This window comes from Varanus komodoensis, unplaced genomic scaffold (genome assembly GCF_004798865.1).
Source record: "Varanus komodoensis strain SLA01 unplaced genomic scaffold, ASM479886v1 scaffold4, whole genome shotgun sequence".
Lineage (NCBI taxonomy): Eukaryota > Metazoa > Chordata > Lepidosauria > Squamata > Varanidae > Varanus > Varanus komodoensis.
Window position 1 is genome coordinate 43,582,640 of NW_025335941.1, and position 11,585 is coordinate 43,594,224.

General features: G+C 43.4%; 1 protein-coding gene across 1 annotated transcript in view; it reads right to left on the bottom strand.

The window, feature by feature from the left end:
• Positions 1–11,324, bottom strand: part of KL (klotho) — a 24,666-nt gene extending 13,342 nt beyond the window's left edge. Inside the window, exons 1-2 of the mRNA XM_044441787.1 lie at positions 10,560–11,324; positions 1,037–1,547 (exon numbers count right to left, since the gene is read on the bottom strand). Of these exons, the coding sequence (XP_044297722.1) occupies positions 1,037–1,547; positions 10,560–11,324 (1,276 nt within the window). The remainder of the gene's footprint in view (positions 1–1,036; positions 1,548–10,559) is intronic.
• Positions 11,325–11,585: the final 261 nt, after the last annotated feature.

An 11,585-nucleotide genomic window follows, 5' to 3' on the forward strand; every position in this document is an offset into this window, starting at 1 on the left:
TAGAAGTAGAATCAGCAAGAATATGAATAGTAAGGTAAAGTTCGAGAAGTATCGAAAAGGAATAGCGAAAGAGACAATGAACGCTAGAGATCCCAATGCACTGGCAAACAGTGGCCAAAAGTAAACTGTCAAAATGGTGGAAGCCTGCCTGTTATATACAGGGAGGGAGGGAGGAAGGGAGGGAGGGGAGGGGAGGGGAGGGGCTCCATGGAAAGTTCTAGGCTAAGCTAGAGAAATCTTCCCAAGGGAGGCACTGAGCAGGTGCAGCACGCATAAGTGTGATGCACAGAGACCACAACAAAGAACTGTATGTAGTCTGTGTAAGTGGAAACAATGAAATTATATTGTTACTTATTTTGTGTCTTTCCTCAAAATAGTTTTAGCATAAAAACTGACAGACATGAAGGAAAAAACATGTTGCTTAACTACAATTTTAAAATGGGAAGTTGTTTCTACCATCTGACACATTTTACAGAGCTTGAACCCCTCTTCACATTAAAGACATGAAACTGAGAAACAATTTTATAAATCAGCTGTGGAAGTGAAAAAAGTATTCAAATAGTTATTTCCATTTCTTCCAAACAGAAGATCCAAACAGCTAATTGCCAGAAAGTAACCCTACATACGCACACGCAAACACACAAATACACAGAGTATATATTCTTATCTAGCAAATATTTACTCAGCTATCTGAGTCATTATAACTAATCACTGAATACCTTTTCTCTGAAGCCATTCACTGCAAACCACATAGCAAAGTATACAAACATCACAAAGCTATATTAAGCAAGTGACTTAACTTTTTGCTGTCACCAGCAAACTATTATCCACACTTGTTGGAAAGCACTTGGCAACCACATAAGCAAGTACAACCCATTCTTTTAAAACCTCAATCTATAATGAACACCTAGATAAATGTTTAAATATTCACTCAGTTTAGCATCAGCACATCTGATTTTATGAACATAAAAGGATAATGTTTTCCTTAACTGTTGTCAAGATAATAGCAATGATGGTGCACCAGCAACAATCCTACCTTTTAAAGTGTCCATAATGAAATCTTTCAGATAGTTCATGTACTTGAAGTCATCCAACTTTGTGCTACCAGAAACAAACCAGCTGTTCTCCACAATGAAAATCTCTGGTTTGTTATATTCACTATTTATCCAGTAAAGGAGTGGTCTTAAGCTTAGTGATTCTTGCTGCTGAAATATCATGTCAGAATCCACCAGATGGAAACTTAGTGTGGCTCCAAAGGAAAGAGCAAAGAAATCAGCTGTCCCCTTGATAAACTTCTTTTCTGCTTCAGTGAATTCTGGCAGTCCTGCAGAAAGGTAGGTCTTCATGCTTTGAGGGTAGTCTCCATCAATAAATATAGGCTTAGCAAACCAGCCCAAGACAAAATCAAGAGATTTCTGACATTCCTTTATATCACTTTCAGTCATGCGTAGAGGTCTTATCCAGTGAGAACTTAAGGCAATTGACACTTTGCCTCCTTGAATGGGACGGAAATGATCATTGTAAAGATGCCACACTTTGGCATGGGCCTATGAGAAAGAAATAACCCAATGAAACTTTTGTATTTCATCCTTCCATGTTTTCTAGATTTCTCCAATCTATCTAAAATAATTTCTTGGCTGCCCTTCAGGATGGAACACACTCAGGGCAGTGTACAAGATTAAAACCACAAAAAATATATAGATTTAAGAATATATAAAAGCATGGCAGTAAAATCCATAGAAGCACTGCCAATTTAAATCGATAAAAGCAAAATTTGCCAATAAAAACCAACAGATGTAAGAGAAAGCCAGTGAAAAAGGATGAGTCTTTTGAAAATCTGCGAAAATTGGATCCAACAAACCACAGGCTCCTTATGGAAGTTGATTACAGGCCCTTTTCCTTGCACTCACCAGCCTACAAGAAGTGCCCTCGGCAGTGGGAAGCAGAGAAAGGTTTTTGTTGTTTCAAAATACAGGTGGAATAGTTATGGTGCCAGATGAGCCAACTGCCAACACCCTTATTCTGTTTCATACTTATTTGTTTAGGCAAACATATTGTTTTATACTTATTTATTTGGTCTAAACAGAGGTCTCATGGTGGCTATTAGGCCTCCACTCAAACAACATTCAACAATAATGATTAAAAGGTGACCCTTCACTCAAACCACCACCAATATTTTCATCCAGCCTGGAGTAACTGCATTATTTTGAGTGCAGCTTCCTCAAGCTGGAAATGAGGATTTGGTTTTATAACAAGTGCAGTACAACCCCCACATGCATCTTTCTTTCATAATGCAGCTTTGAAAATAAGGGGGGGATGAACTCTTAGTTCCACAAATAGTTTTTTCTGGTCCTCACACCCATGCCATTTATATCCAAAACATAGGGCACACAGAAGAGAAGAGTCAATGTTTAGCAACCTTCTCTTTGGTCACTCAGGAGCAATTCTTTAGCTTGCCACCATCTAAAACGTTAAGTGCATATTTACAACCCTGCTGAAAAGATTTGGGGAGGTTAGTTAACTACTTTTAACAAAATCGAAACCCATGGGTGGCAATGCGCTTTTTAAATTCATGTTGTGCCTGTTCTAGATAGAATATGGACCTGATCCAATAAGCTGTTGGGTCATAAAAAATTTAATTCAAAGGAAAAGTATCAAGCCAAAAGCTTTGCCAAAGTAATAAAGAAAGAAAGGCATTCTATCTAGCTGCCTTTACTTTTCACCAAGTTTTTTGAGAATAGAGATGTGAACTTGTATTCTTACACTCTGGAACATGTTGTACATGTGGAGGAGTTTCACCCGCTGCAGAGGAGAAAAATGAGTGCGATAAACATACCCACACAGAAGTACAATTGCTCTGAACTGAGCAGGCAGATAAAATAAGTAATTGGTAAAGGAAGTTTAGAATTAAATAATAATGCCAAATTAAACAGCACTACCCACTGATAATCACAGCTGAATTCCATGTGGGATGATTGGGAGTATTCTCGATCTCTGGCAAATAGCAATATTTATATCCTACATTATATCTGCTTGTGAGAGAAAGCATTGTTCAAGAGCTATTTTAGTAGGGGCATCCAATCAGAACTAACTCCAAGGTTGAGGAGATCTGCTATGGACCTATCTAGTGTCAGTGACCCTCCTTTTCCTCATCTGGTAGCTGCAGTGAAAAGCCACAACTCATGCTTTTAAAATTCCCACAAGTGCCTTCAACTGCCTGATGTAGTGTGGGAAATTTTAAATGACTGAAATGCTCAAAGCAACAACATAATAGGTTAAAAATGAATAAATAAAGTACTTGTGATTTAAAGGCAACACCATAAAACTAGCCAGTTGCAAATCTATAATACTATTTTTGGAGGGAGCAAAGAAAAAAATCACAAAAAAGGCAGGCCAAAGAACAAAAATGTCAGCATGTGGAAAAAATGTCAACAAACAAGCAACAAAGTAATAAACTGGTTCTTCAGGGACAGAAAACTTTGGGCACTGCAACAGACAATCAGTTACTTTTGTTCCCAATAACTATTTCTGCTGATGGTGAGATTCAGAAAAGGTTTTCTCCTACTAATAATAGAGAAACACAAGGTTTATAGGAACCAGTTTTTAACCATCCCAGTCTCAAGCCCTTTAAGACTTCAAAGCTACAAACCAGAACTGTGATCTGTCCTGGAAACAGACCTATAGCCTGTGTACTTGGTATGAAAATGAATCATGATGGCTATACATTATCCCCAGTATCAGTAGGCCTCCACACCTGTTGCCAGGGCACATGAGTAGGAAGGTGCTATAGCCTTTGTGTCTTGCTTGTGCCTTCACACAGGCACCCGATCAGCCTCCGTGGGAACAGAATGTTGGACAAGACTTGCCTTTGATCCGATACAGCTCAGTCCTCCTTACATTCCTAAGAATCCTGGTCCTTGAATTTGACTCAGATGAAGCTTCATATCTTTCTTCAAAGGGAGGTCCACATAATGCTTATTATATAAACCCAGTATCTACGTAACACAGGTATGTGTGGTGAGATGTTCTCCAGAAATGGGAACAGCTGGTTGTCCAGTTTAAGCTTAAGCAAGACAAGGACACTGTGGACAGTTTTGTCGCATTGTTGCCATCCATAATTCTTAGTGCCTTCACTAAGAATGCCTTCACTGCTTATTCTTTCACAGGCACAGAGCAAGCTATCTGGTTCTGACTCAGGCCATTGGCCCATCTAGCCCAGTACTGTCAACACTGACTAGCAACAACTCTCCAGGGTTTCAGGCAGGAATCTCTCCAGCTCTACCAGGAGATGTCAAGGACTGAACCAGGAAGCTTTTACATGCAAAGCACATGCTCCACCATAGAGTGACAGCCCTGCAGGAAAAACCCACTGCAGTGGTTGTAGAGCCTTGACTGCATGAGTCATACCATTCAACACTATTATTATTATTATTATTATTATTATTATTATTATTATTATTATTATTATAACATTTCTATGCCGCCCCTTGCCGAAACCTCGGGGCGGCTTACAACATGATAAAATACATTGAAATACAATAGTACATAATAAATTACCATTAAATATAAAAATACAAAAATACATTGATTTACAAATACAAAATTAAAATTATCAGTATAAAATAAAAATATAGGAGGAGAAAGAGAAGGAAGAAGAAGTTGCCCAGGCCAGATCATATGTTTTAACAATTGAAATGATGTTTAAATAAAAAGGTCTTTACCTGGCGCCGAAAAACCAATAACGACGGTGCCAGGCGGACCTCTTTGGGGAGTGAATTCCATAGGTTGGGCGCCACCGCAGAGAAAGCCCTCCTCCGGGTACTTACTTTCCTAATTTCTTTCATGGAGGGTTCCCGGAGAAGGGACTCTCCCGCAGATCTCAAAGGGCGGTCGGGCATATACGGACGTAAGCGCTCGTTCAGGTAGCCAGGACCCAAGCCGTTTAGGGCTTTGTAGGTCATAATCAACACCTTGAATTGGGCCCGGGCTTCAATGGGAAGCCAGTGAAGCTGATGGAGGACTGGAGTCATGTGAGCATAACGCCCCGTCCCCGTCAGCAACCTGGCAGCTCTATTTTGCATTGTTGCTGGGATGAAAACTGCACCCATCTGTGCGTCCCTTCCTATTTTGTAATTCTTCTCTGCTCGAGCCTCTTACATGATTATTATTGATTTTTTTATTGTTTTAGATTTTGCTTAATGATTTTGTAAGCAGTCCTGGGTGTATACTGGCTGAAGGACTGCACAGATCTTTTAAATGCAATGTATTTTCCCTCTCTTTATCACTGAATCCCTACTGAGATAACTGTCTGGCAAGATGCCTATATGCCCAGTATCATTTATTCTGACTGACAGCAGCTTTTCAGGCTTTCAGGCAAGGTCTCTTAAATTACCTGGTACCTGATCCCTTCCTTGTAACTGGAGTTGCCTGTTGGAATCACTCTGAGTGCAAAGCAAGTGCTCTAACTCCAGCTTTGCAAGATGAGAATCAGGCCCCTAGATAAATCAAAAGCATGGTCATGCTAGGCATTCTTTCCTTTTCTGTCCCAACTCTGTATAGTCAGCACATTTATATAATAATGTAATATATTTTAGGCTACAATCCTAAATACATCTGCACAGAAGCAAGTCCATATGAATTCAGTGCCATCTACTTCTGAGTAGTCATGCACTGGATTTTTCTAACGTTTCATTCTCTTTTTACCCTTCAATTTATTTTTCCCAATTAAAGTTACCAACAAAATAAAATTCTAAGCTGATAAATGTAGATGTGATGTGTTAATATGCAACATTTGTCTCTTCAAAGCAAAATACTGTCCTGTTTAACTGAATTTGTTTTATTGGCTTCATGAGGCAAATTCATCATGCCTGATGCTTGAAAAGTCACAAGAATCAGAAGATGGGTAATTAACCTAATCACTAATACAATAAACACATTGTAAGTCTATGTATCCAAATGCAAGAGCTGACAGGACCTTTATAGCGCAGAATAAACAGACTTTTAAGGTTTTGCAAATAAAATTGATAACAATAAAAAGATGGCAGAAGCAATATGATTGTTTATTTATGTAAGTTCATCTGTTATTTAAAACATTATGCAATTAAGCTCGCCAAACTTTGAGCCAGTCACTATTTTTCCACCAAACCCACATCACAGGATTGGAAAGCCATATATCCTGACTTGAGCTCCTTGGATGAAAAGCAAGATATAAATGCAAATGAAAGGCTGTGTTTTATTATGTGTGCAACTATAAAACAAAACCAGAATGGCTACAGTGAACACTTCTTTGTGTCAACAGCACCTGTGCATGCTGGTCTAGCCATTAAAATGATATTTTTAATAGCAGTGTATCACTGGGCATAAGTCTAAGCAGTGGACAACAATAACAAGTAGCTGGCCCGTAACTACTTCCAGTTGTCTATAAACATGATAACAAGAAAATCTAAAAAGGTGCCTTGAAATATGGTGTGTGTTCAACCAGACCACTTGCTGTAATAGATCTATGTCTGCAAATGTTATTTTGATCCTTCATTCTGGAAAACTTAAGCAGGCTATTTAGTTTTTTTAAAAAACCATGCATACACACACACAACTTTTCAGGCAGGTGGCACCAAGCATTACCAATTGGAAAGCCTCCTGCAGCTATTTCATCTTTTTCTCTTGAATGGATTTTCTGCAGTTGAAAAGTGGGCAGCAGAAGCAATGAGAAAAGATGGGAGGGTCACAGGTATAAGACAGAATTTCCCGGGGCTCTGTAAAAGTCAGTGAATGAACTCTGGAAGCATCCTAAAGGTACAATCCAAGGCACATTTAGGAAGAAAAAAAGACCAACATCTCCCAGCACTCCGCAACCTGCACTGCTGACTGGGAAATACTGAAAGTTGTAGAATGTTTTTCTATCTAGGAATGCACAGGATTGCATCGTAGCTGTATTATCTAAACACACATGTATACTCAATTCAGAGACAGGAAAAATAATGCAACACCATCAACTTGTTTTCATGAAATCTGAATTTGTCAGATAACTTATTCTGACATTCTATTTTCCACAAAGGAGGATTCCAGAAAGGAGGCTCCTTACATTGAAATGGCCTGAAAGTGAATTATGTCAAGGAGCAAAATGAGTCATTAAGAAAGAGCACAGTTCTACATGTATACTCAGAAGTAAAAAATTCAAAGGGTACACTTTTCAGGCAGCCAGCGGGTTCATGCTACCCATTTCCTTTCTTAAGGGCAATTTTCCCCAAATGTGACATCCTCTGGAGGTGTTGGACTGTGGACCTCACACTGCCATCAACATGGGCAGGGTACTGCTAGCTGGGGCAGATGGGAGTTCTAGGCTGGGAAAGGCTGCTTAGGAGCACAGGAAGTCACTTCATACAGAATCAGACCCGTCCTGCAGTAGGATTTACAATGACAGACAGGGTCTCCCCAGAGCATCAGCAGGGCTCCTCCCTGACCTTAGCAGAGCTTGGAGCCTTTTGCATGCAAAACCTGCCCTCTTACACTTAGCTTTCCCCTTCCCTGCTCCACTTTGCTTGGTAATTTTATGATCATGTGGCAACACAAGAGATAAGGAACAATTAGCAGATGAAAATGCTGACACTGAGAGCAAAATCAAATGCAGTGCTTCCCTGCAGATTCTGTTGCACAAGTAGAACCTGCTGTGTGTGCAGCACCAATTTGGCTTCCCAGAAGGCTCAAAGGAAAAGAAGCACTCGTTTTTTGATTAGGGAGGTTGGTGGAGTTTCCTTAATGCTAGCTTTACCAATCTGCCCCATTCCAGAAATGAACATTTTGCTAATTTCCTGTTGCCCCCAAAGAGCAATATCTTTGTTCCCCAAGTTCTGGACACCACTTACAGATGGGAACTGCTGCAGCAGCAGAGAATTGGCAGGGCCTTCAGTGCTCCCTGAGATATCACCCTGAGCCAATAAGAACTTAGGTGAAATGCCTACCAGGCCCAGGCTTGGCTTGTCATAAATCCTACCTTTCCAAAATTCTTCAGCCCTAATCCTAATAACACAGACAATTGTCCATCTTGTTTAACAAAACAGCATGGACCGCAACATCATCACATCATTTCCTACTCACCATAAAGCTTGCAATCTAGTGCTCAGGGCCATCACGCTGTGCTACTTTAATGAGGCACACTGATTAGCATTACTCTCATCTACTTCGATTACTTCGATACTTATGTTAATACAGATATTACACTGTAGGTGTCATTAGTAGCACATTGTCACAGCAGCTTGGATTACTGACTGTTGGCTTCAGTCACTGACACCAAGAAGGTGCTTGGCAGAGAAAATCTCCCTGACCCTTATCCCAGCTGGCCTGTAAAGCACTATAATCCCTGTATAAGAACTTTATCTCATCAAATCATCTCTAGAACATAATGACTCATGTGTCAATCCTATGTATACCTACCAAGGAGTAAGCCCTAGTGAACTAAATAGGGCTTACACTTGAGTAGACTGGCACAAAATTGTGCTATAAGGCTGAAATATAAGCTCCATTGAACAAAGGGAGATTTATTCCCAAGTAATGATGAATACAAGTACTAAATATGAATATGAATACTAAATAGCTGCATTTCACTGCACACTTGCTTAAGACTAAATCTCACTATACTCAGCAGGATGCTGATGGTGGACTTTCTGTTGTAAAATTTATCACATTTAGACCCATGGATTGCTGTTTTTATCCTTTAATAACTTGAATATTTTTCATATATCTCTAGTAAACTGAAATAACCTATGTATATTCCATCACAGCATCTAAACTCCATATGTCACACTAACCCACTCTGTGACTAAGCCACAATAAGTTAGTTCTTTGTTCAACGTGATGCATCTAGCAGATGATCAGGATCGCTGTGGCTTGTTCTCCCCTCCTTTCCTGCTTTGTTTCCAGACAGTATCCCAATGCACTTGTGGCAGAAGCTGACTTTTCTCCCCCTCCCTACTCTGATCACTATCCCCTTTCCACCATTTTTCTTAACATCCCACATTTGGGATCATGTTCTATTTTTATTTCTTTCAGTCCCTGAACACTGCACATTTTAATTATATTTTTGTTGGCTTTGTACAGGTACACATGTGTGCATTTATAGTTATTTGATATAGGTAGTCTTTCCCGGTCAATTTCCCTGTTAATTTCAGCTGTCAAAGGGAAGACGGGGCAAGTTGGTAAATGAGCTAATTTGCATACCCTTACCACCATTCAATTGCTTAGCTGTCAACTGAAACACACTGGAAAAAATGTGGAAAAAAACTTAAGAGAAGAAGCCCCAAAAGGAGATGAGGACAATATCCCCTCCTTAGCAGTATAATCCTCTTGATTTTTAGTGTTGAGCTGACAGTTCTTTTCAGCACTTCCCTAACTTTCCAACTATTCTAGAAAGCAGCGATTGTCCCCTATCCATCTGCTCTGCTTTTCAGAGTATTTACTGCTGCAGTTATGCTGGTTCCCTGAATGTTTAAAAAGTATTTTTTTAAATGTAAAGAAATGTAGTCAGATTTAATGGCTGTGAATTAAACGAAGGGGAAATTTGTGCACCTGCATTAACTGCTCCATTACTTTAGGTGCTTAAATTCTGCCTGGAAGTCATCTTCAGATCCACCAGCATCCTTCTGCCAAAGAAATGAACACCAGTGGCAGTGAATTCTCCCCAACTCTTGTGCACATCCCCACATCTGCTCCGAAGGTTGAGGGACATCCAGAGTGGGTTGTCAGGGGCAGGAGGGAAAAAGAAACTCCAAGTGTAGTGGTGGAAACCTGCTCACATGATTAGGATTAAGCCCTGTTGTTTGATGTTCTGATCTGAACGCTGTATCCCCTAGATACAACTGTATAGGATGGGCTCCCTGGTGATAGGAAGTGGAACAGACGGTAAGCAAACAGCCAGTAAAACTTCCTAGGGTTTGCAGCAAGCCATTTCACTACTTGCTCACCATGTAAGGAATATCAATAAAACAACTCCAAGCACTTTATCCTTCACTTTCAGTACAGGGTGAATTGTATGTGCAGCAAGCAGCACACTGCCACATAATTAGTTTGGAGCCTTCCTTCTGTGTGATCCTGGCTTTCCAGTGCTCCTTGGCGTGACTTGGAGGAACAGTTCCTACTGTTATTATTCCTATCACTACAGATGTATATTCCTTACCCAGAGGACAGCTTTGGCAAGCTGTGCCCTGCTTCTGCTTTTGGAAACTTTAACTCAGGATAACCCTTCCTGCCTCTTCTGAGTGGCATGAAGTCACGTCCATCACAACTGTGCTCACTTTTCATATGCCACCAGCGGTTGTTCTTGCTGGAACACCCTGCGAGGTGCATCGCTCTGAAATTTGCCACCTTAGACACGCTTACCTGCGAGCAAGCCCCTCTTGACACACGGGCTTGCGCCTGGGAGTCCATGCGTAGGGGTGCATGTGGCAGCGCTACGGGGCGATCCTGCGCTAAACTCTACCTGCTCGGCTTTCTGGAGCAGCTCGGATGCCTCCGAGGCGACGGTCGCCAGGTTGGCCGAGAAAACAGCCGTCGGCTGGGCCCCTTACCTTGAGGAGGTGGTGCGCCGCCCGGTAGCCCGCTTCCCGCCCGCTCCGCAGGCCGGGGGCCAGCTTGCCCGTGGCGTAGCCGTGCCACGCCACGAGGTACGGGCTGTCGATGGTGAGCCAGTAGCGCACGCGGTCGCCGAAGTGCGTGAAGCAGAGCTCGGCGTAGTCCCGGAACAGGTCGACGAGCGCCGGGTTCTGCCAGCCGCCGTAGGCGTCCTGCAGGCGCTGGGGCAGGTCCCAGTGGAAGAGCGTGACCACGGGCTCCACGCCGCGCTGCCGCAGGCCGGAGAGCAGGCGCGAGTAATAGAGCAGCCCGGCGGGGCTGGCGGGCAGCGTGCCGTTCGGGAGGAGGCGCGGCCAGGCCAGCGAGAAGCGGTAGTGGGAGACCCCCAGGCGGCCCAGCGCTTCCAGGTCGCGCCCGGCGTTGCGGTAGCTGTCGCTGGCCACGTCCCCGGACGGCGGCGCGGCGGCGGAGAGGCGCTGGAGAGGCGCTGCGCCGCGGCGGCGGTGCGTGAAGGCGTCCCACACCGAGGGGCCCTTGCCGTCCTGGCTCCAGGCGCCCTCCACCTGGTACGCCGCGCTGCCCGCCCCCCACGAGAAGCCCTCGGGGAAGGTGTCGTAGAGGAAGTGGTCGTCCTCCGGGAAGGGCAGGCTGGCGAAGCGGGACCAGGTGGCCGCTCCCTGGCCCGGCTCCCCGCTGAGCGGGCGGCAGGAGAGCGCCAGGGCGAAAAGAAGAGGCAGTCGCGGTGCCGCGACGGGAGGCATGCCGTCGGCTGGGGCGCGGGGAGCAGTGCGGGAGAGGAGGATGCTGAGCAGGAGGAGGAGGAGAAGCGACGGAGCAGGACTGAGTGCCTGCCGGCTGCCTCCCCCCCCCACCTCCGCTAAGCCCTCTTTATGCCTTGCTTTGCCCTCCCCGCGTGGCTATTAATAATTACCCGGGAAGGAGGTGGCGACTTCCTCCTGCCTCGGCGCGTGAAGGAGGAGCGAGGTCACTCGGGTCATTCAAGATCAGGGTGCGGGTGAGGG